We start from the raw sequence: 27,407 nt of genomic DNA on the forward strand, positions 1-27,407 counted from the left end.
GTAACAACCAGAATAGGAACATTTTCCATTCCTCATCTGAACATCAACATTCTCTTAGGTGACGTAATTCCTAGGTGTTCTAAATGGGAAATCAAACAAAAGAGACCGTTGGACTACTTAAATAAGAAAAATCAAATTAACTCCTTAAGAAATTTCATTAAATTCCATTTAATTTCCCTTATATTTTATTGGGATTCCCAAAACATTAAAAATAATAATAAGGCTAGCTCCAACTTATTTTACGAAGTTCTAAAAGATTAGCTTATCAACGGGACAACGTCAACAGCAGTCATCGCTATATGAGGAATTCTACAAAAATTCGCACCTTAACTGGAGCCAAATATGGTGATATTGCAATTTGCTGCCCGTACCCCACAGTAACAATTTTTTTCTGTAGGTTGATACCAAAAAACATGTTTTCAGGTGCGAGCCTCAAAAAAAAAGGGCAAATTTAAGTTTTTTCCAACAAAAAACTGATTTGTTCGCTAAAGCTATTTCATTCTTCTAGCGATCTGCCTCGAAAAACGAGTGAAAGAGACTTCTATACTTGGAGCACACGTACATATAAGATACCAATCGCTTCGTCTTGGTCTCCAGAAGGAACTCTGACCCTTTGAAGAACCAAGAAACACCTGCTCAAAGCGTGGCAAGCGGTTATTCAGTCACTAAAATCGACGTTTTTTTCATTTTTTCGCGATTTTATCCGAAAATAGATTAAAAGATACCTCTATAGTTGGAGCACACATACATATTAGGTACCAATCGCTTCGTCTTGATCCCCAGAATGAATTCTGACCCTTTGAAGAACCAAGAAACACCTGTTTAAAGCATGGCAAGCGGTTATTCAGTCCCTAAAATCGACGTTTTTTTCATTTTTTCGCGATTTTACCGGAAAATCAAGTTAAAATGACTTCCGTAAGTGAGGTTCATCTACCTATCGGAAGCTGGTGACTTGATCCTCAGTATGTAGCCTGATCCGTCATCAAATTATAGATAGTAAATTGTAATATAGCTGAAAACCTTCACATATTAATTTATCGTGTTTTAAGTAAGAAAATACGATTCAATTTTTTTTCTTCTTTTTTTTTATAACAAACTTTATATATTATATCTATATATTTGCCACGCTTTGAGCAGGTGTTTCTTGGTTCTTCAAAGGGCCAGAGTTCCTTCTGGGGACCAAGACGAAGCGATTGGTACCTGATATGTACGTGTGCTCCAACTATACAGATCTCTTTTAATCTATTTTCGGATAAAATCGCGAAAAAATGAAAAAAAACGTCGATTTTAGTGACTGAATAACCGCTTGCCACGCTTTGAGCAGGTATTTCTTGGCTCTTCAAAGGGTCAGAGTTCCTTCTGGGGACCAAGACAAAGCGATTGGTACCTGATATGTACGTGTGCTCCAACTATAGAGGTATCTTTTAATCTATTTTCGGGTAAAATCGCGAAAAAATTAAAAAAAACGTCGATTTTAGGGACTGAATAACCGTTTGCCACGCTTTTAGCTTTAGTTTTTTGGTTCTTTAAAGGGTCAGAGTTTATTCTGGGGGCCAAGACGAAGCGATTGGTACCTAATATATATGTATGCTCCTACTATAGAGGTATCTTTTAATCTATTTTCGGGTAAAGTCGCGAAAAAATGAAAAAAAACGTCGATTTTAGTGACTGAATAACCGCTTGCCACGCTTTGAGCAAGTGTTTCTTGGCTCTTCACAGGGTCAGAGTTCCTTCTGGAGACCAAGATGAGGCGATTGGTACCTGATATGTACGTGTGCTCTAAGTATAGAAGTCTCTTTCACTCGTTTTTCGAGGCAGATCGCTAGAAGAACAAATCAGTTTTTTGTTGGAAAAAACTTAAATTTGCCTTTTTTTTTGAGGCTCGCACCTGAAAACATGTTTTTTGGTATCAACCTACAGAAAAAAATTGTTACTGCGGGGTACGGGCATCAAATTGCAATATCACCATATTTGGCTCCAGTTAAGGTGCGAATTTTTGTAGAATTCCTCATGTGTTTTCTTCATGACTCTATGGTCACCGTTCTTCACTGGCCAGTTAGGTCTACTGATATTATAGTTCTATATAATATATGTTTACATCGTCGGCTGTATGCAATAGTGGCACAACACAAAAACTGGTAATTTTTCAAAACAGGGGTTTAAAGTTTGTGTGCCAATAATTTTGTTTTATTTGTTGTACTACATATATTGGGATTCTTGAAAAAAAAATAAATTTTGGTATATTTGAGAGATCGTTAGGTAGTCTTCAATGAATTGTAACATAGACTTTTAAATTCAACCCTTATTTTGAGTTGTGCCACTATTGCACATCAACATTTTCTCTTTCAAGACAAACTGGCAAAGACAAAACTGGCATTTTTGTTTGTTATTCCTATCAACTGAAATAATGGTTCAATAAAGAATACTACAAGTTACTTGAATGGGAAAATGTGTTTATTAACAACTATAAAAAGAACGAAATAAAAAAGTATTTAGTAATAATAATAGGAAAAGTTATGATTTACAATAGTTTATATACTTTATATGTCGGTATAAATTAGCATGAATTGGTGGAACACTCTCGTCTTCACAAAGGCTAGTAAGGTCTTTTTTCTTCTTTTCAGTTATTGACAGGCTGCCCTTTTCTAGTTCTATAATATCAATGGTTTCTAAACATTTTCTTGTTTTTTTCTTGGTGGTATCAACTAATCTGTACTCCTCTTATGCAAATGAAGTTTTAAAATAGTAGTGAGTACCAGAGCTTTTTTTACATGAATTTCACAAATATCGTTGAAATAAAAAGTATTTCCTTGGGAATATTCATTGAAAATTGTTGCTGTTTTAGTATTTAACTTTTTCAGGTAAAAAAAAACATTATGACATAATTTTTGTACTTCGAATGCTTGTTTGTAACAAGCAGTTTGAATTAGCATAGTGTAATAAGTCAGTAGATAAATAGGCCCTCCTTTTAAAGCTTTAGTGATATTTCTTTCTATTAAAGAATGGCAGCTGTCACCCTCATTTTGAGTATGACGGACAACTAAATAGCGATGAGTTATAGAAGAAATTTTAAAATGATTTACAGCGTACTGATACATTGAAATAAGGTACTTGCTTTTTCCTTTGCCACCACAATTGTCTGAGTAAGATATGAATTTTAAATCGTCAGAATCGGTTTTTATAGATATTTGTTCCAAATACATCAGCAGGCACGAACCAATTTCTATGGCACTTTTACTGCCTTCTCCTTCATGCCAAACATAGCTGTACATATTTTCCAGTCCTTTTTCTGAAGTTCAAATATAGGGAAATGATATGTTGATAGCTTAGATTTATAATAGAAAGCGGAAACGTCTCCTTTTGGTGGCGGTAGAGCAGGTTACTACGATATTATATCTTTCTTATACTGTTGTACGGAGTTGACTCGAGGAATCTCATAGAAGCTACCTGTAAGAAAATTGAGGCTTTCGAAATGTGGCTTTATCGTCGAATCCTAAAGATATCCTATATCGACCACTTTACTAACCAGGATGTTTTATTAACAATACAAAAAGAGAAAGAGTTGTTAACCACAATAATCATGAGGAACAGCGAAAGATATGGGTTGCTGCAATTAATTCTATAAGGAAAGTAGAAGGAAAACTAGGACCAGGAAGACGAAGGATTTCCTGGCTGAAAAATCTACGTAGGTACGTGGTTCAACACAACAACCACAAATCTTTTCAGAGCAGCAGTTTGCAAAATACAGATTGCCATGATGGTCGCCAACATCCGAAACGGATAGGCACTACAAGAACAGTGGCGCACCGAGGGGGGGTTGGGGGTTAAACCCCCCCCCAGGACCCTATTCCGACACTGTTACTTACACATTTTAAGGACTCAAAATGGAGGTAACACCATAAAAAAAAATTTGGTGACCAACCAAAACCCCCCCCAGAGGCAAATTCTAGGTGCGCTACTGTACAAGAAGAAGAAGACTTGAGTATGAATGTCTGAATTAGAACTACTTTACTCAAGTTATAATTTGATTAGTGATTTGAAAAAGTAAGACCTGCTTCAGTTACTTTCTTTAGTTCCTCCTATATTATATACCCTTCACCCTACGAAAAGCTTGCAAGTTCTGGTGATGCGACCCTATCAAGGGTGATGCTATTTTCTGTGTCAATGAAAGATAAATAGTATATTATACAATATCTGGAAGAACATATTGACCTTTTTTTTAATACTGTAATTTATGTTATTATTTTTTTGTAATTTAACATTAATAAAGCATATTTTTTACCAAAAATTAACTATGTTTTTATTCTAAACTAACCTAAACTTTGTACTGAATGACTCTTTTTAACAAAATGTACTAACCAACATTCAAATCAAGGAAAATATGTCCTATGAATGATATATACTCTCGCCAAACGAATACCGTTGTTGCCAGAAAATTAGTTTTCATTAAAAAAATCATACATAAATATAACAAATTTGCAGTATATTCTCAATCCTATTTTCTGGTATTTGTAATAATTGGGAATAGCCCACAATTATGCACATAGCCTAATTTATACTTTACCTTGTAAATAAATAAAATGTTATGTCTCTTATAGGATTTATCTCATGACATTTCTGTTTGTTAACTGGAAATAACTGAACATAAGCATCTTCTATACTAACTCCCGGAGGACCTACAAATTAAAGATAATTTTAAATTATAAATAAAATCATCGATCGTTATATATCCATCACTTTATTTAATGGCATGTATAAATGCTAATTAATATATTAGCCAGCAGATTAGCTCCTAAAATGTGAGGCTATAAAATCGAAGAACAAGAAAAGTTTACAGCACATGTAATCACTCACTCACGATAAAATTAGTAATACTTGAGAAGCTTGGTGAATATTAAATAAGCATATATTTATTTATTTATTTTTACGGCATCAACCCCATTACAAAAATTACCCAGTAAGATTGTTTAAGTCATTCGGTAATGGAATCTGATCATCTTGAGAAGAAATTTCTCTAAAGAATTTTAAATCATCTAAAAACACAAGAATGTCACTACTTTTGAAATAGGATGCAATATCATTAAAGAAAATGTTAAAAATTAATGGGGAACTGTTAAATAAAAAGGCCCATCTTTTCCAGCAAGACGTTGTGATTTATTTTGTCAGAGACCTTACCGAAGTCGGTGTATGTGGCATATACCTGACATCCCCTTTGCTTCAAATTCCAATAAATTTCTCATAGTGGACTTCTACAAATTAAATCCATGTTGCTTGCCGATCAACAATTGCTTATAATAAAAATACAACAGTTGATCATAAATAAGACTATCTAAGATTTTATAAATTGATAATTGAATACACATTGAATCATATGTTATGATTTTTCTGACAGATATTCTCAAGTAAAAGTAGATTTCATGTAATCGAATGAAGTATCTTACAATAAAGTCGTCCCAGGAACGCAACTTCTTCTTCTTCTTTTTATGTAGACATGATTCTGTCTGTTTTCAATGTGCCTCCAGTAAGCTGCCGTCTTTACTACTCTACTTGTTGTCATTCGTCTTATATGATCGTTCCATTCTACTCTTATATTTCTTATCCAGTTCTTGATGTTCTCCACTTTGCTTCTACGTTGTATATATGTACTTCTAGCTCTGTCCCATAGTGTCTTACCATCAATTTTTTTAAGTGTATATATCTCTGCTGTTTAACATTATTTTTGTCATTTCTGTATCAGGTCATGTTTTTTACGCGTATGTCATTATTGATCTGATGACTGTTTTGTAAATTCTGCCTTTCATTTCTTTTCTGATATTTTTATTTCTCCTTATTGTTTTATTCAGGCAGCCTGCGGCTCTGTTTGCTCTATTCACTTGATCTTCTAGTTAAGTTTCGAGCTTTCCGTAGCAAGATAATGTGATGCCTAGTATTTAAACTCCATCACTTGTTCTATTATCTGACCTTCTAGCTCCAATTTACATCTTAGTAAATTTGCTGTTGTATGCATTTTGTCTTTTTTTGGGGAAATTGCCACGTTAATTTTTTTGGCGGTTATATTAAATTGGTGCAACATACGTTGTAAATCATCTTCACTTTGAGGGAGTAGTATTGCGTCGTCCGCATAGCGGATTATTTTAAGTTGTTTTTCTCCCATTTGGTTCCTTTTTTAGTTCTTACTTTTTTATTATTTCATCCATAATCAGGTTGAACAATAGAGGACTCAGGCAATCTTCCTATTTGATCCCATTGCCAGCTTCAATAAGGTCGTCGGTTAGTTCTTCTTCTACTTTTACTTTTATTGTGTTGTTTTGGTAGATATTTTCGATCGTTTTGATTATTCCTAGAGCTATCTATCTTGTGTACAATAAATGGATAATGTTCTTTAATTTGACCCGGTCAAATGCCTTCTTAAGGTCCATAAAACATAGATATGCCGGTTTGTTGTATTATAATGATTTCTCTTGCACTTGCCTCATTATAAATATAGCGTCGGTGCATGATCTTTTCGTCCTAAAACCTTGTTGTTCTTCTGCTTGTGATTTCATTTAGTTTATTTGTTATCACTTTGGTTGTTAATTTTAGTGTTATGTTTAATAAATTAATTCCTCTGTAATTTTCCGGGTCCGATTTGTCTCCCTTTTGAAGAGAGGTATTAGGATGCTTGATCTCCATTCTTGAGGAATTCTGTTTTGTTCTATTTTTTTAATTAATTTTATTAGTTGTTTGGTCAGATCTGGTCCTCCTTTCTCTTAGTAGTTCGTTCGGTATTCTGTCCTCTCCTGGTGATTTTCTTCTTCTTCTTCAAGTGCCCTGTCCATCGCGAACGTTGGCTATCAACATGGCAATTCTGATCTTGTTTGCGGCGCTTCTAAATAGTTCGACCGATGTGAGACCGAACCAATTCCGCAGATTTTGGAGCCACGAATATCTTCTCCTGCCTGGCCCTCGCTTACTGTCTACTTTCCCCTGGACAATCAATTGCAGTAGACGGTACTTATCGTGTCTCAATATGTGGCCTAGATATTCAAGCTTTCTTTGTTTGATTGTGCTCACGATTTCTTTCTCCTTTCCGATTCTTTGGAGTACGTCTATGTTGGTGACGTGTTGGGTCTAGGATATACGAAGAATGCGTTGGTATACCCACATTTCGAATGCTTCTAGTTTTCTCGTAAGCGTCTCTGTTAGCGTCCAGGCCTCTATACCATGGTGATTTTTTATTTTTTAATTTCCTTAATGCTTCCTTTACCTCTTCCTCCTCAATATTTATTTCTTCGTTTGTCGTCACCTCTGGTGTTGGTGATTCATTGTCGTTACCTTTAGCAAATAGGGATAGAAAGTAGTCGACCCATTTTTCCTTCCCATGATATCAGAGTTAGTTACTATAATCATATTAGTCTGTTAATGATAATATAATGTAATTATATTATTTTATATTAATGAATATGTTACAAGTAACAACTTAACTATGACACATTTAACTATTTCTTTGACTAGTATTGCAAATCTAAAAGAAATTGAAATTTATATAATTAAGGACTTATGTTTATGTAGTACAAAATCAAACTATATAATCAAGTTTGTTAACCTTTCGGTTTTATTGGTTATTAAAATAATTGTTAGGTATTATAATTATGTCTGTATACTTGTAGTCCGCAGATTATTATCGTGTAACGTATGGGTTTGCCATACTTTTTCAAAAAGTGTATTACGCCTCAAGCACAAATAACACTCTTACGCATATCGGAGTGCTAAAGTATGCAGCAAGGTCATATTTGTCTAAAAATATAAAATAACAATCATTTCGTTTTAATAACAACTATATATAACTACGTGGAAAGGATACCAACAATATAAAAACAAAGTAGCCCAATGAAAAATATTTCAAAAAGCGATCAAACCATACTTTAGTAAGTCTTATCAACAAGAACATGAGGTTGAACAAACGGAATAAACGAAACTGCAATTGCACAAATATTCATAGATGCCGAAAATATGATTGAAAATTAGAGATAACTAAAAGTTCTTTTGAAAAATTAGAGGAGAAAAAGAAATCAATAGTTATCTCTGTTACTCTTAGAAAACGTCAGAATTTGTAAATGATAAGAAAAATGTTAATATAATAAAACAATGTATCTCATAAAAACTTCACGGAAAATAGGTTAACCAAATTTGCAACAATCTAAAAAACACAAAATCTGCGAGACCTGAGAATATCCTATCATAGCTCATAAAGTTTAATAGAGTACATAGAAGCTTTGGGAATGTTTGATAAACCTCTTTGGAAGTGGTTCGATAGAATACTCATACCGAAAAAAAAAAACAATTTCGTAGCTACCTGTAAAAAAAGGTCTACGAAAAAAACAATCTAAAACGTTTCAAAACTCTTTCTTTCCGATTACGTAGGTACATTTTTCGAAACTACACAAATTCAGCTACTAATTCCAGCCACTGGAAGCATTCGTGGAAGCATTTCTCGTGACGTGAGATCGCCTGTAATGTGAAAGTTTAAATTTAGCATGTTGAGGCATCTTTCAAATACCTCAAATATCAAATTTGGAATTTGGACCGATTAATGAAAATGATAAATTTTATTAATCTCATGATAATCATAAAAAAATCGGAAAAAATCGCGCAACGTTTATTTATTTAGCAGCTTTATAGAAACTGACTTTATTTGCGTTCAACTAACGGAACTTACACTCACAGGCGTAGAGAGTGTAGTCAGAATCCAAAACGACTTTTCCAGACCCTTCCATTGTAAAAATGGACTGAGACAGGGAGATGGACTGTCGGGTCTCTTATTTAACCTTGCACTAGAAAAAGTAATTCAGTGTGCCATATTAATACGAATGGCACCATCTTTAATAAATCTGTACAAGTGGTCGGATATGCAGATGACATAGACATTATTGCTAGGTCCACAGAATCTCTGATTGAAGCATTTCGATCACTAAGGGCGTCTGCACTTAGAATGGAATTAAAAATAAACGCACAGAAAACCAAGTATATGTATTGTACTAGATCAGGCAACCAGATACCTAGACTATTAATTGATGATCTGGAACTGGAAGGTGTGGACACCTTCGTCTACCTGGGCTCGCTGCTGACCAAAGACAACAATGTCAGCGAAGAAATTAAAAGCAGAATAGTGCTTGCCAATAAGTGCTATTATGGCTTGAGGAAACATATGGCCCCAACACTACCCAGAAAAATTAAAGTTACCATATATAAAACACTAATAAGGCCAGTGTTAACATACAGGTCTAAATCGTGGTCACTTACACAGAACGACCAAGAATTGCTTAAACGTTTCGAGAGAAAAATTCTAAGAAAAATATATGGAGGAATCCAAGAACAAGGTTTGTGGCGTAGGCGCTACAACTTTGAGTTATATAGAAATTTTGGGGAATCTGACGTTGTAAAATATATTAAATTAGCACGCCTTCGATGGGTAGGACATGTAATTAGGCGAGATGAAGATGCAACGATCAGAAAAATTTTCGACCGAAGAGGACCAGTGGGAGGACGAGCCAGAGGAAGACCAAAACTTAGGTATCAAGATAACATAGAGGATGATCTAAAATCCATCGGAGTTAAAGCATGGAGAAGAGTTGCCAGAGACAGGGGCGAATGGAAGATTATTCTGAAGAAGTCTTTGGCTCATAACGAGCTGTAATGCCACTGATGATGATGATGATGACTTTATTTGCGACAAAATGCAAATTTCAGACGAAAGCTGCACCCTTCACCTTTAAAAAGCATTTTAATTTTTGTCGATAAGATACTCTGATCAAAAGATATCGAATTTTTACCGTCGAGTTGATACAAATTTTATTTAAAATTGATTTCGCACGCGCAACTCACCTTTAAAATTACCGGTCGCTTCAAGCGTCATTTTTGAGAGAACGGTTAAGTCTACACGAAAAGTGCTAATAAACATTTTAATTTAAAATTATCTCAACTTATTTCTTGTTTGAAATATTTTTTCTACGAGGTACAGATTCTTAGTAAATCGATGTTTTAGGGGGAAGTCCAGGGATAGGAGTGACAAATTTGTTTGCATATTTTTGGGGTCCTAAAGTTGATATTTTCAGCAAAATTCAGTAGTTTTTAGGGATCAAATCTTCGACGACTGGACTGGACTTTGACTGTTAAAAATGATAAATATATAAGTAAGCGACTAAAGGCATTGATTAGTTTTATAAAATTACCTGCAGTGTCATTATTTTTTGATAAAATGTTATTTACATGAAAGAACCGTATTGTCAACAAAATTTAAAAGAAGAACTTTTGGATGCCAGCTTATAGGCAAAATAATTATACCAAGCAATTATTTACATTTCACAGTTTATTAACAAAATAAAACTGCGTCAATTAAAACAAAGGTTTAAATGTTGATTTTTGAAATTGATAGTCTACAATGCTATAGCTTTGTATTTACAAATGGAAAGTTTTTAATAAAAATTAATGAATATACGCTTCTATTATTCATGATTATTATTATTTTTTTTTAATGAAAGAAGTCTGCAACAGTAAGTTTATTGTAATTACCTACTATTTTCATTGGAAATAAGCCGCAATATAAGTTTATTTTTGACGTTTCGATTTCCACTTCGGAAATCGTACTAAAAATACAAACGTCAATAAATTAAACAAATTTTGTTTTTTGTTACTTGGTAAAAAACTCTTCTAATAATTTAATTTTATCTGACTCATTCGTATTGACAATTCAGACGACTTTAAAATGATATTGCAAATATTGTTGAGTTGCGTTCCTAGGACGACTTTATTGTAACATAGTTCATTCGATTACATGAAATCAACTTTAACTTGAGAATAACCGTCAGACAAAATTATAGCATGTGAGATCCGTCTTTAAAAAGACAACCACTTGCAAAGAAGATAATATTATTCTCCCGATAGTAATGACATAGTAGGTAAATCATGAGGAAAAAAACAGAAAAAACCTCATGATACTATCCTGACATGGCAAGTATTTGGTCTTATATTTAGTTTACTCTCAATAAACACCAAACTCTGATTTTATATGTACGTATGTTATTTAAAACCCAAAATAATTATTGTTATTGACGTAATAATAGTGGTATTTTCTTTTTATTAATTTCCTCTTTGAATATGGGTAACCAGATCCTACTGCACTCCGCCGAGGAATTTCCGGTGCAATTGGTCTCATTTAGCATAATAATTAGCATAATTGAACCCTATGTTCATTTTCCCATGCATGTTTAAATAATTGAGATCTATCAAATTCTCTATTTTTAATATAAGACTGATGTTCACTTATTCTAAGATTTAATGATCTTGATGTTTCACCTAAATAAAAATGATTGCATTCACCAGGTATTTTATAAATGCAATTCTTTGTTCTTTCTTGTTCATTATTAGGTTTAGTTTTAGATAAAATAAATCTCAATGTGGTTGTTGTTTTGAATTTTGTTGAAATGTTTATTTCCTAACGTTTTAAGCTTTTCCTATAATCCTTTTATGTATGATATTGTTATTTTCCTCGTATTATTCTTTGTGAATGTTGTAAGATTCCGTTTTAAGTTGTTCTGTTCCATTCGGTCTATTCTTAAAAAAATCCTTGTTTATAAACAACAAGAAATAATCATTTTTTTAATAAAACAGATGTTAACAAAGGTTTCTCCTATATGAACCAATTTTCGTTAGAAAACGGAATTTTGCTCTATCGTTTAAGGATTTAATGATTCCCTTTTTAATATTGATGTTGTGATTTAATTTGCAGTTTAGATTACCAGGAAAGGTAATGTGTCATAACATTCCTTTTCCATGGTAAATTTTATTGTCGCTTCTTTGTCGTTTATACCATTCAGGAATGTATCCAACACCTCTGATCCATGAGGCCATATTGAGAATACATCATCTACATTTATCTCCACCATATTGTGGGTTTTAAATTTTGTTGAGAAATATTATTTGTTTAAAATCTGTCATAAATATATCGGCTAATAATGAAGATGAAATTATGTATTTTCAATACATAATGTCAATAAATCCATTATAGCTGATATATTTAGTCTTGTTCTTGTTGCCACTGTATCATCATTCTCTAATTTTGTTTAAATTATTTTTAAAATTTTTTCTAGTGGCGCATTTGCAAATAAACTATTTATGTCGAAACTTGCCAAAATACTATTTTAATTTAACTTAATATTCGATAATTTATTTAATAAATGCTGTATATTTTTTATAAATGTGTCATTTGTATTTGCAGATGGTTGTATATTTAATAAAATTTTTTGACAGTTCACTACAAGGAGAATTCATGGTACTACAAAAGGTGTAAGTGTTGTATTCGCTTTATGAACTTTCGGTACTCCATAAATTAGATATTTAAGTTTATTTGAGCTATTAATAATGAGAGGTAGGAATTTTGATCTTGTCTGACACTATAAATTCGCAGTCCTCAGCTGCACAAGCTGAATTTTACAGAAAATGTTAATTTTGCAAATTAACCCCAAAAATTATGCAAAAAATTTTACCACTTTTGCTCCCCGGATAGCCTCTTTATGGCACCTTCGTATGAGGGGGGAGAACGGAAAAATCAATGAAAGAGCCATACAACTATCAAAGAATAATAAAGCAACCGGTCCAGATGAAATTCCCAGCGCAATAATCAAACTATTCGACGATAAAAGCAAACATTCTCTTTTGAATCTCTTCAATAAAATATACGAAACAGAGCATATACCAAGAGACTGGTTACTGTTAACATTTGTAATGATACCGAAAAAAATTAACGCTAAACAATGTAGCGATCACCTCATTATTAGTCTAATGAGCTGAAAATTTTCTTAAGAATATTGCACTTGAGAATTTACAACAAAATAGAAATACAACTAAGCGAAACAGTTTGCTTTCAGAAACAACCTTGAAACCATAGAAGCTTTATTCAGTTTGCAGGTCCTGGTTCAAAGATGTAGGGATATAGAACAACCTGTATATATGTGTTTTATCGACTTCGAAAAGGCATTTGATTGGGTCACCTAAGACAAACTGATAGGTGTCTTGAAACAGGTGGGAATTAGTGACCAAGACCAAGTGAATAAGACAAAACGGTTGTCGGCAAAACAGAGTTATAACCAATGAACATCAGAGTGTATGGAATAGAGTTAGAAAGAATCCACAATATCACCTATTTAGGCGCCAATGTTAACGATAACTGGGATGTAAGCAAAGAAATAAGAATTTGCATTGGAAAAGCCAGAGCTGCCGTCTATAAACTAAAGAAAATTCTGATTAATACAGATATTAAATTAAACCTTAAAATCAGATTAATACACTGATACATATTCTCCACATTGCTGTATGGCATGGAGAGCTGGATTCTTACAGCAACACTAATGAAAAACTTAAGGCCTTTGAGATATGGATTTACCGAAGAATATTGCGGATAAGTTGGATTGATCGAATAACAAATGAAATAGTTTTATATCGAATGAAAAAGAGCACAGAAATAACAAAAACAATTAAAATTCTACATCTCATAATACCTAATTACTATTTTAATGGGAATAAGCCACAATTATTTTATTGACGTTTCAATCTTCACCTTGGAAATCGTTCTTAAAATACAAACATTAATAAATTAAACAAATTTTGTTTTTTGTTACTTGGTGAAAAATTCTTCTAAGAATTTAATTTTATCTGACTCATTTATATTGACAATTCAGACATATATTGTACATTTTAAAGTAGATGACTTTAAAATGATATTGCCAATATTGCGGAGTTGAGTTCCTGGGACGACTTTATTGTAAGATAGTTCATTCGATTACATGAAATTAACTTTAACTTGAGAATATCCGTCAGAAAAAATCATAGCATTTAATTCGTCTTTAAAAAGACAACCACATGCCATGATGACTGTTAGTGATTCCATACTAAATCATGAGGAAAAACCAGGAAATAAACCTCATAATACTATCTCGATATGGTAAGTATTTGGTGTTACATTTAGTTTACTCTCCATAAACACCAAATTCTGATTTTATATGTTTATTATTTAAAAAACATAAATGATGAATCCTCGATATGTTACTGACTTACTAATAGTGATATTTTCTTTTTATTAACTTCCTCTTTTAATATGGGTAATCAGATCATACTGCATTCTGCTGAGGAATTTGCGACACAATTGGTCTCATTTAGCATAATTAGAGCCGCTTCTTTGATTTTCCTCTTTTTACCATCCGTTTCTTTTAGGACTATATTTGAATCATTCCATTGAACCCTATGTCCATTATCCCATGCGTGTTTACATATTTGGGATCTATCAAATTCTCTATTTTTAATATAGGATTGATGTTCACTTATTCTAACATTTAATGGCCTTGATGTTTCACCTAAATAAAACTGATCGCATTCACAAGGTATTTCATAAATGCAATTCCTTGTCCTTTCTTGTTCATTATTAGGTTTAGTTTTAGATAAAATAGATCTCAATGTCAGCTTATTATAGAAGGAAAAATAGAAGGCAGACGCGGCCCGGATAGACGACAAATGACCTGGCTGCGTAACATCAAAGATTGGACATAATTAGACTTTCAAAGTTTAATAAGGAAAGTCCAAAATAGGGAAGACTTTGCAGAGGTCATCGCCAACCTTCGCTAAGAAGACGGCACCTAAAGAAGAAGATCTCAATGTGTTTGTTGCTTGGAATGTTGTTGAAGTGTTGAATTTATTTCCTATCTTTTTAAGTTTTTCTGATAATCCTTTTATGTATCGTATTGTTATTTTCCTCGTATTATTCCTTATGGATGCTATAGGGTCTCGTTCTAAGTTGTTCTGTTATATTGTTGAAAATTCCCTATTTATAAACGATAAAGGATAATCATTTTTTAATAAAATAGATGTTAACAAATGTTTTTCTTCTAAGAATGAATTTTCGTTAGAACAAGCAATTTTCGCTCAATCGTAGGTATAAGGGTTTATTGATTCCCTTTTTAATATTGATATTTGTGATTTGATTTGTAATTTAAATATCTGTTGGTGTGTATTAGTTTTCTATACACCTGAGTCTCATATCCAGTATCGTTCTTAGAGATTAAAATATCCAGGAAAGGTAGTGTGTTATTATATTCCTTTTTCATGATAAATGTTATTGTCTCTTCTTTATCGTTTATTTCATTCAGGAATGTGTCCAACAACTTTTATCCATGAGGCCATATTGAGAATACATCATCTACATATCTCCACCATACTGTGGTTTTGTTTCAAAATATTTGTTTCAAAATCTTCCATAAATATATCGGCTAATAATGGAGATAAACCAGAGCCCAATGCTAGACCAAAATTGTGTTTATAGAATTCATTATTTAGTTGAAAATATGTATTATCAGTACATAATGTCAATAACTTCATTATAGCTGATATAGTTAGTCTTATTCTATGCCAATGTATCATCACTCTCTAATTTTGTCTTGATTATATTCATTCTTATAAATCATTATATTTATATAAATTTAGGTCAAAACTTATCAAATTATTAATTGAATTAAATTCAATATTTGATCATTTATTTAAAAAATGTTGTGTATTTTTTATAAATGTGTCATTTTTATTTGAAAACGGTAGTATAATATTTAATGAGTTGTCAATATATATATATATATATATATATATATATATATATATATATATATATATATATATATATATATATATGAGTCAGATAAAATAAAATTATTAGAAGAATTTTTCACCAAGTAACAAAAACAAAATTTGTTTCATTTATTAGTTTGTATTTTGAGAACGGTTTCCGAAGTGGAGATTGAAACGTCAATAAACTTATTTTAACCTTCAATTGTGGCTTATTCCCATTAAAATAGTAATAACTTAAAAATGCCACAAGAAAATAGCTGCCGAACAATCTCATAATACATGGCAAGATCGCCGGAAGAAGGGGCCGAGGCCGAAGAAGAACTCCAAGGCTCCGAAATCTCCGAGAGTGGTGTCATGAGACATCCGTTAATCGGTTTTGAGTTGCCGTAAACAAAGTTATTATTACCAATATAATCACCAACGTTGGATAATCGGACAGGGTACAAAAAGAAAAAGAAGATTAATATTATGAAACTACAAATATATAACGGAAATATTCTCAAAGCACGCAAAAAGTATCATTTTATTTAATTATAAAATCTGCAACCATGGAAAGTTTTAACAGTATCTGGGATATCCGCTGCTTAAAAGATCATATTGATTCAATCGATGAACATAATAGAGGCTGTTGAACATAGACATAAACTTTCTCAGAATATTAACACTAATATCGTAAAATCAAACCTATAAATAATTATAAGTAAATATATAAGACGAATTACCAGAAGTAAAGTATTATCATTGGACCAAAACAAACAAAAAAACTCTTATAAGTATTATAAAAATTTGAACAAAAGTAAAGAAAAATATATACTAAAACGATTTGCAAACCAACAGGAAACAAAATATCGGATGAACAACAAAATACGAATGTTGAGAAGATATATCAATTTAAAAAAAAAATGATTATTAGTCATATTGATCTATTTTTTTCTATTCTACTTAGTTTTTAGACACAGAAATTTATTTTAGATGGCAATATTCTAATTATTTAAAATTTATACAAGTAATATAAAATCGTGACTTCTGTAATAAGTGTTAATTTAATTTCGAATATATTTTAAAAAATCTCCCAACCAGAAAAATTAATAATTCAAATTCAAAATGATAAAAAATTCTTAAAATATCTTATAAATTCTCTACACAATACTCGCACGACCCTCCTGAACCACTTTCACTTGATTTGATTGAAAAAATATTACTATACTTGATCGGTTACATAATACACTGAGGAACGTACCCGGTAAAGATCCAATTAAACACACAAAAGTGAGATGTGAAAAAACACCCATGATTTAACACTACCGACTGGTCTCGCTAACTTTAAAAAGTAGACATGTTACACCCAATTTAATGTTGAGATTTGAATGGTAGCAGGGGCAGAGTCTGTCTTTTCTATCCACTTTCGTGATGCAGAACTAAAGTTTCATAAGTTTAGCGGTTTTGAAAAAAATGTGCAGATAACAAAGAGCGCAAGGATTTCTCGATCATATTCATGACACCAAATCGATTTATTAGAACGGGGTTACTATAATTATTTTTTTTTTATTAATAAAGAGATGAATTATAATTCTTAATTGAGTTTACAGGTTGTGCAGTATAATAGTTTAACAGCTAATTAAGAAATAGGCTCACTGACAACAAAACGGTCTATCATATAAAAAGGCGAAATATTGAAAGACAAAAAGGAAATACTAAATAATTGGAGCGAATATTTTTTATATCTCTTATATACTAAAAGAACTACTTAATTATTTGGGCGAATATATTTATTAGCTCTTATTTATACTGAAAACATTTAAAATTAACTCACGCCGCAGGGTTTTTGTTATGTTTTTGATGCTTTCAGAGTAATATCAGGTACACATTGATCTTTTTGATTTTTGTCATTGGTATAACTGTATATCTGGAAATAGAACTATAGAACTATAGAAAAACTATACAAGGGAAATGTCCAAAGCAATAAAAGAGCTAGGAATACCAAATTAACTGGTAAATTTAACAAAACTAACTCTTAAAAAAGTTGAATGTAGAGTACGAATTCAGGGGGAACTGTCTGAACCTTTTAAAACAAATAACGAGCTGCGTCAGGTAGACCCAATCTCCTGTATACTGTTTAATCTGGCTCTGGAAAAAGTAATACGTATGTCACAAATTACAACCATTGGTTCAATATTATAATAAATCAGTGCAAATCCTTGCCTATGCTGATGATATCAATACTGTTGGGAGAACGAAAAACGCTGTAAGAGAGGCGTATGTAGCATTAAAAGAATCAGCTACAAAAATTTGTTTAATAATAAACACCAACAAAACGAAGTGTATGAAAATAAGTACGCAACCACAAATCCTACGAAAATAATACTACCGCAAAGATAAACCGCAGAATTTGCACGGCCAACAGATGCTATTTTGGTCTCAATCTCCTCCTTAAATCCACAATTATATCGAGAAATTCAAAAATATAGACCAGGGTCGATAATTTTTGAAACCAAAAAAAATTATAGTAGAATCTAACCTATGGGAAAAGGAAGAGAATATGCTAAAAATGGAAGAACTCCATCCGAGGTCGGGAACTGGGAGGGGGCGTTTTAAGGGTAAAAATCGGTTTATCGCGATTTTCGGCGAAACTACAAGTGCTATGGAAAAAATTTAAATGGCAAAGTTGAAGGTACCAAAAAGATCTACAACTTTTGTGTTTACACTTTTTTCACATAACCTCAAAATTTTTGTGGAAAATTCAAAAAACTAAGTTTTTGGTTTTTTATTTTTATCTTTTACAATTTTTTTTTTTTACGAAATTTGGTGAAAACTTGCCTTAGTATGTACCAAACACACTGTAATTTTTTGGAATTAAAAAATTTATTTTTTTACCTAATATTGATTTAATATCGAAAAAGCACCCTAATTTTCAATCGAAAATTCACGCGTCAAAATATCAGCTTTTTTAAAAAAGTCGGTGAGCTTTTTGTTTGTTGAAATCTCTAATTTCCGATAGTGTAAAAAAAATATACATTACTTTGGCAAATGTTTTCAAAAAACGCAAAAAACAAAAAAAACTCAAATCGAAAAAAATGTTTTTCATCATTATGTACAATTTTGAGATATTTCTTATAATTAATACTGTAATTAGTCATGTAGCTTAAGATTTCATGATACATTGATAAACAAAAAAATTATAAATCCACAAAACATTAAGATTGCAAAAAGACATGTGAAGATAGCTGTTAAAAATATTCAAGATAGGATTTAAAGCGAATTTCATCAAAAAAATGTGACTGTTATACGATTTTTTTTACAATTAAAAAGCTGATTTAATAATGTTTAATTACATTTTTGTCATGGACAATCTTACAATATATATATTGATGATGTATATATTTATCATAATATTATTTAGGGCATTAATTTTTGCCTCTTTGATGGCATTCCTTCGTCGCCTTCTGATTCTAGAAGATCTTCGAAATCTTCAAGACCATCACCGTCTTCATCTCCAATATTGTTTCCTGTCTACGTTACTTCCTCATCCACAATTTCATCAGAATCATTATCATTAATTTCTTTGTAGGCTTTTTCCTCCAAATTAGAGCATTTTTCTGAGCCGTGACAACTTGAACATAAATTTGTGCATTTCAAACCATGTTTTCGGCAACCACATTTTAAATTGTTACATCCAGTTTCACAGCTGCAGCAAATAGTTTTGAGCAGTATTTCCGGGATCAATTCCTTTTCTGTAAATTTGGGCATAATGCCTAATAATGACTTTACGATAGTTTTTTCCTTTCCCGACAAATCCAGATGTTGTATCGCAACCTGAAAAACAATGCAGAAATGCAATGATATTTTTGCAAGATTCATATTTGAAACTATCCGACGTGAAAAATTGATCTTTTACAGTTCCAGAACCTGGTTTAAGAAAATAAATGTTATTATTATTTTCATTTAATTGAATCAAAAGGACCAAAAGATCAATATCTTGACCCACAACAATGATAGTTTTATTTCTATCTCTGGCAATTTCTATCGAAGTCTTAATTATATCAGCATCAGCATATTCTTCTGCTTGTTTACAGAAAAATTCTTGTGACTGTAATATTTCCATTAATGTTTTGATTATTTTGTTTTTGTTTTTCTCGTTTGATAAAAATTTTTCCTGTAAAAATGGTATTTTAGTATGGTTAGGATAATGAAACTCTGGAATATTGTCTGAAGTTTCTCTACGACTACGTTCTCCTTTTTTAGTTGAATGAGCTGCTGGTGTTGGTGTCACAGTTACTGATTTTTCAATTTCGGGATAGCCGTCAAAAACATAATGGCTGCCTGCTGCATAATGTTTTTCGACATTGCGCAAATATACATTCATGATCTCTTCCACCGTTTCATTTTTCTGCTAAATTACTTTGTGCAGTAAAAATCCACCGTCGACGACATGCACAATGCCATCAGAATGCGACCATTTTCGGTAAAAAGTGACAATGGAAAAGGTGCAAGTTCGTATTGTAAATAAGTCTCCGTATCTTTTTTACTGTCCATCGTTAGAGATATTCGTTGAAATAGCAATAACGGATCGATTGCTATAATATCTACGTTTACTTTAACGGAAGATTGAACGGTTTTTAGAGACAAGACTTTGTTTTTTCGAATTTTCGATTCGAGTTTTCTTCGTTTTTTGCGTTTTTTGAGAACATTTCCCATAGTAATGTATATTTTTTTTACACTATCGGAAAGTAGAGATTTCAACGAACAAAAAGCCCACCGACTTTTTTAAAAAAGCTGATATTTTGACGCGTGAATTTTCGATTGAAAATTAGGGTGCTTTTTCGATATTAGATCAATATCAGGTAAAAAAAATAAATTTTTCAATTCCAAAAAATTACAGTGTGTTTGGTACATACTAAGGCAAGTTTTCATAAAATTTCGTAAAAAAAATATTTTTTTGTAAAAGATAAAAATAAAAAATCAAAAACTTAGTTTTTTGAATTTTCCAAAAAAAATTTGAGGTTATGTAAAAAAAGTGTACATACAAAAGTTGTAGATCTTTTTGTTACCTACAACTTTGCCATTTAACTTGTTTCCATAGCACTTGTAGTTTTGCCGAAAATCGCGATAAACCGATTTTTGCCATTAAAAACTCACCCCCTCCCACTTTCCGACATCGGATGGAGTGGAATTTATTTTTTCTTCCATTTTTAGCATATTCTCTTCCTTTTCCTATAGGTTTCATTCTACTATAATTTTTTTTAACTTTTTACCTTTTTTAAAGTCTTCGACACTGGTCTAATAAAACTCTACAAAACAATAATTTGCCTAGTCCTAACATAGAATCCAGTGACCTGGACTCTAAGAAAAAGTGTGAAACATGAAACATGTAAGGATGTTTTGAAAGAAAAGTACTAAGGCGAATCTATGGAGCAGTGAATGACAATGGAGTGTGGAGATTACATCACATCGAACTTTATAGAATATACCAGGAACCAGATATCGTAAAACATATTAAGATAGGACGTCTGAGGTAGATAGGGCATGTAATGCGGATGGAACAAAATGACCCAGCTAGAAAAACGCTCTTTGATAGACCCATTGGTCAGCGAAGAAGAGAAAGACCCAAAACAAGGTTCCTTGATAACATCGATGAAGACATGAGAAATATGGGAATACGTACTTGGTGGAGGAAGGCGATGATTATTCAGGATAATGGTTATGAGGCTAGGATGCACTCACATTGTGAAACCAGAATAATGATAATGATTTTTCACTTTCTGGATTAATTTGGTCATCGTGATGCATTAAAGACGTTAGGAAAACTTTTTTTCCCTTTTTAGAAATAAACGATACAATTGTTTTATCTTCTGCGAACTCAAACATATTGCTAAACACTGGTCCCGCCTTTGTGTTGACAAATTCTTAGGGCAAATTTTCATTTGTTTCTCTTGACGGTACCAACAAAAGTTATCTGATGGTCTTGCAGAAGTAATCTAAAAGAGGTAACCAATTTTCACATGTGACATTGCGCAATGTACCAGATATTGGTATAATTAGATTTTCCACGATAGCTTGTCAACCATTTTAAACACTTCGTTGTCCTTTCGGCTGTTGTCCAGCCTAGTCATATTGGCCTATCGTATTGCAGCTAACTTATTTACCTTTTTTTTTTATTTCTGGTATTTTTATCATCAAATCGAATAACGGCGAGTAGAAATAGGAACTGATTTTTGCTCATATATGCTCGAAAAATTACAGAGCCGGTGTCTTCTGTTGTCCATTGTTTCAAAAAGTGGGTATGATTTTGCTCCTTGTATCCAGATAACAAGAACAAACCTATAAATGCCAGCATTTCTACTTTTGGTACTTCTTTTGCATCAGCTTCTCTCATAAATTCTGGTCTAACATCCGTAACGTATCGATTCGTGCATTCACTAATGTACTTTATCATTTCATCTGTGAATATTCTCATAAAAGCAACTATTTCGTTTTAAATATCCCTTGCTTTTTTTTGATAATCTTTCCTTGTCACCAGGAAAAATTTTTAGAAGATTTTTAGTGCTTACTTTACTAAATTTGCTCTCTAGTGGATTTTTATTCCATCTAGCCAGTTTATCTTTGGCAATAAAGTAACTGCTAGGATCAACATGTCCTAAATCATCGGAGTCGTTACCTTCAATTTCTGATTCTGTGCCATGTTCAGTCTCCTTTATATATTTTTAGGAGAAGTTTCAGCAACGTCGTTCGGTAATTCTTCTTCCGAATCGGAATCGTAAATAACTTGAGCCAGTTCCTCTAATTCCATGTGTATCAATTTGTTGGGGTTTCTTATTTTTAATTTGTCCCTAAAATAATAAAAATGTCCAAAAATCAACATAAACACCAATTTACTGGACAAATAAAGGCCCGTAAATTGTAACGCTTGCCGTGCTACAATAATATATACAAGGCCTGAATCGCTCACTGTCGGAAGAGAATTGGGCGGGGTTTTCATAAACATATAGAAACTATATCGTATTTTAAATCCAAGCACAATTAGATAATATGAAGTTATAATTTATTATTGGACGCCACCCCTGGTTTATCCTCGAAGGGGAAGAGAAAAAAAAAATTAAGATTTATTGAAAGTTTACAAGAAAACTATTCTTTATTATTTCTTAGTAATGAACAAAAAGAAAACATTAAAAGTTACGTCATCCCAAAGGGATTCCAAAATATTATTTTATGTTAACATTATCATAAACAAAAAATCTTTGTATCGTATTAAATTAAGAATTGGTTATAAAGAAAATGAATGTATATATATATATACATATATTAACCCCAAATTTCGAAATTTGTTTACATTGAAAATAATATAGTTATTTATCAACTAGCAACAATGAAGAAAATAAACCTTTAAATTAAATTAGAACACTTCACTATATTTTCATTTTTTTTTTTGAGTTCATAATCATTTCTGTTGTCTTGAAAGTAGGTATAATAAAAATTGGTACAACCTTAATCTGCTCTGTTTCTCTTCTTGTTTAATAAGTCACCAAATAAACCATTGATTCAGCTACGTACTATATAAAATCACCACCATCCTAGATAAGAGGGGTTAGGGATTCCAAAAAAAGATACTGCTACTGGGCCATGATCTGGAATAACTCCATAGCAATACTATCTTGCGACGAGTATTAGAAATATAATGGCAGCATTATAGCCTCTCCAATAAGGGTCTAAAAAAATAATATATCTATCTGAACTGAAATATGGACAAGAAAAGGATTTATTAACTCACCTCTGAATTGAGACCCACTTTGGAAACACGTCTTAACGGTTGGACGGTCTTAACAGAAAAGAGCGAAGCGCTGTCATGGCGCCTGAATCTGGAAATTGGGCGTGAGTGACAAGTTGAAAAATATGCTCATCTACCGGATATATTTGGGAATTACAGAAGAATCCTTGAGTCGGCTACAGGTAGGTACTTGACAGATAGATGGGGCTATTAGTTTTATTAAAAAAAAATATAATCGAAATATATAATGAGTTTCTTTTAAATCTTTTGAAACGGTTACACAGCCCTCCCCACGATTTCAACTGGGTACCAGCGTGGAATCGGACTAGGCATGGTGGCACACCATACTAACCTTTTCAAAAGTGGGAATAGATATACGGAGAGGTAAGACAAACAGAATGGACAAATGTAGCTACAATCTGGACTCACAGAATCCTTCTTTCACAACTCACGTGGGAACAACTCAAAGATTTCAGAACAAAGCGAAACAGAACGCATAGAATATTTATGACTCAACTATAAAAATGTAAACAAAAAAAAATTGCATTCTCACTCTCAAAATGCATAGGGTATTTCACCTATAACCAATATCATGAACAAAGCGGAATAAAACAAAACATATCTACAAATCATTATTTGAGACCAAATGCTCGCATTTAATCGAAATAATATAATTAAGATATTACCATTTGAAATTTCATAAGTAATATAAAGCAAAACATACTAGTGTTGTCACCAAGATACAAAACAGATAATTTACTGCGTAGTCGTTATGAGACCTAACACAATAAAACACAAAAAAAATAATGTTATCGTTTGTTCGGAAGCGTAGAGTCTTTCATCTATGACTTAATCCACGAATAACATAAGAATAATAATACAATCGTATCATTAACGCCATAAGATACAAAATACAAATGTGTCATCGTTTGTTCGGAAGCATAGAGTCTTTCATCTATGACTTAATCCACGAATAACATAAGGTAATAACGCAGCGCGTCATTATAGACACATTTAGAAATACGCAAAGAAAAGGAAAGAGTTACTAATAGTTCAAAATTTGGTACATTAAAGTTCTACAAAGACAAGCCTTAATAAGTTTACTGGGAAAGGTAGACATCAGAATTTCTGTAAGACACATCTATAGAAACAAAAAAAGCTGATGTTTAGTTATTAGTATGACAACTAGAATTTGTGATAACTAACGTGTATCATCCGCCTATAATAGGGACAACATCGGTAGGTCAACTTCGGGTAGGGTCAACTTCGGGTAGGGTCTAAATAATTCTAGATTACATAACTAAACAAGTATTGGAGAACTAAAAAAGTTTCCTGACGCGGGAGGCTGTTATTCTAGATTTATTACTGAAATAAAATTATGAATGGCTTATCATTCCGACGAGTCAACTAGCGGGAATCCGCTTACTTCATCCCTAGCCTTCCTCAGTGTCTGGCCATTCAGAATATAGGATGTTAGACAGCAATAATCTTTTCAAACATTATTTTGGGGGGTTTCGAATAGAGAGTCGAAATTCGAAGGTCTTCACACTAAGAGTAAAACTTAGGCAAAATGAACAGATACTATAATGAACTATCATTGGTAACTAGACAGAGGAATCTTGATATCTTTGGTATAGATACCAAAAAAATTACTTGGATTTATAAGTCCGTAAAATAAGATAAACTGAATTTTGTATCCACTTGAAGACAACTAAAGGTATGTACAATTCATTGTAATATAAACTACCATAAGCATAAAAATATCACATTCTACCAAGGCATTCTAAAAATAAAATGAGATTAAATTTTGCAAACACCCTTAAAATCAATATAGGTTCTTGGTCGGGGTAGCATAAACTCAAGATCTCGATCAATACAAACTAGAGAGAGAATAATACCGAAGTAGAATAAGATAAGATAAAAATAAAATTTATGTCGAAAAGAAATACGACATATATACACATATATACACATATATATACATATATATATACACATATATATACATATATATATAGACATATTGAACACAATAAATGATCAATATTATAATAATAAAAAGTAAAACAGTTCAACGAACTGGGGTGCGAGCCAAACTGAGTTGCTCTGGAGATCGACGTGCGGAGTCTCCTACACTACTTCCAGAGGCTCGTCTCTTTGCGACAACATCTGAGATACACAAAATTATTAATTGGAATAGGGATAGGTCCACTAATCCACTTGACTATAGCAGGATGCTCCCTGACTAATAGTCAACACCACCGACATAAAACAAGGGTTGTCGAGACAGCTCAAAAAAAAATTGAAACGTGTCAACTTCCTGAAGGGAAAGAAGCACTAAGGGACAGATTTGCCGAAGCAAAGTGGTATTCAATGTACTAAGTACTAGGGTATCAGTGCTGTACTGACCCCACGCCAAAAAAATTTGGAAAGGAAACGAATCCTCTCCAGGATAAAGTTTGCGTTAGCGCAACTCTTCCTGTACACGGGCCACGGAGGGGTTGAATAGTCGCTGGAGAAGGTAGCAAAGATTAAGTACGCAAAGGCGTAAAGGGAATCAACTAAAAAATTAAAAATTAAGAATGGACTGAACATTTTAGAAGAAAGGTAATAAAATTTTAAGAAAACCGATTTATTCGGTTTCAGACAAATCTGAATTTTCCGACGAAACACTGACAGGTTGATAAGCTTTTAGGTCTTAATAAAACAAAAAAATATAAACAAAAATCACGACATATTTACATGCAAAATTAAACTGGATGCTCGATTTGATGAATCGACATCAGGTACAGTTCGTTGGCTATTAGGCACAACGACCAATGGCAGATTTCCATAAATATGGCTCTAACCTAACCAAAAGTGTGGAACAGACCAGTGTTAAAGTTTCTGAAAGCGAAAAGAAGGATGCTTCCAGCTCAACAAAGGCGGGTGGCCTACTAAGTAGCTTTAGCAAGTTTCGCTATGGTTATCCACTAGGTAGACAACCTAAATAGCATCAAACAATAATAAAGTTGACTATGACAGTCAAGCAATGAATGAATTTCCAACCACTGGTTGAAAATTAAACTAACGCAAAAGAAGAAAGACAGGATGGCCAATAGTTCCATAAGAATATCCTCTGTGATTGATCACAGCAGAAAATTTCCAAGCAAGAAGAAGACTCCCAAAATGAAAAAAGAAGAAAATAAATCCAAACCGTTAATACACATCTTGGAGAAGCAGAAAGAAAAGGGGTATATGGCATACAAGACACAATCGCTACACAAAAAGTTCAGTTTCAAACTGTTGTTTCCAAAAGAAACAAAAAAAATCGTAGGAGTCTTCCACGAAGCAAAAACTTACGATAAGACTTAAAAGGAACGGAAGAATCATTACAATCTTCCAAAGAAATAGAAAAATATTACAATCCATCGTCAATAATAAAAAAAATCGTGAGGTTGGATGTAACACACCACAACAATAAAAAAAGTTGAACAGTAAAACATTTTTGACACCTAATTGAATCCAATATGGTCGTCATACAAATCACAAAGAAATGTTTACCATTCTTTAGCAGAACTCTAAGAGAGTCAAAATAATATAAACTTTTCATTCTCAGTGGGTCATTTAACGGTAGTACCAGAACTACTTCAATTGTTAAACAAAAGTGGTCTTAACGTCGACATAAAGATAAAAGATAAATTCACAATAGGCGGCAGCGGGTTGTTTCACCTCTGTATATACAAAGAGTCACAATAGACAACAGTAAACTACTCCAACCTTCACTTGTACCATATCATGAACACAAGATAATAAATGAAAGCTTTTGAGCCTTAGCCAAAAGTTTCAAAGCAAAAAGATATACGTGGTCTAGTAAACTATATTAGAAGACCACAAAAATGTCAACGACAAAAAAAAAGAAAGCTGCTGCGTATACAACAGTCTGACATCCACACAAATAACTCAAGATACAATAATACAGGTCACGTGCCTGTACGTCCTACAGGACATCTCGAGAAAA

The 27,407-nt window shown here is 32.5% G+C and overlaps 1 protein-coding gene across 1 annotated transcript in view; it reads right to left on the bottom strand.

Moving 5' to 3' along the window:
• LOC140435103 (pancreatic lipase-related protein 3-like) overlaps positions 1-16,981 on the bottom strand; it is a 39,845-nt gene extending 22,864 nt beyond the window's left edge. The window contains exons 1-2 of the mRNA XM_072523810.1: positions 16,886-16,981; positions 4,565-4,676 (exon numbers count right to left, since the gene is read on the bottom strand). Coding sequence (XP_072379911.1) covers positions 4,565-4,676; positions 16,886-16,937 — 164 coding nt within the window. The 5' untranslated portion in view covers positions 16,938-16,981. The remainder of the gene's footprint in view (positions 1-4,564; positions 4,677-16,885) is intronic.
• Positions 16,982-27,407: the final 10,426 nt, after the last annotated feature.

This window comes from Diabrotica undecimpunctata, chromosome 2 (genome assembly GCF_040954645.1).
Source record: "Diabrotica undecimpunctata isolate CICGRU chromosome 2, icDiaUnde3, whole genome shotgun sequence".
NCBI lineage: Eukaryota > Metazoa > Arthropoda > Insecta > Coleoptera > Chrysomelidae > Diabrotica > Diabrotica undecimpunctata.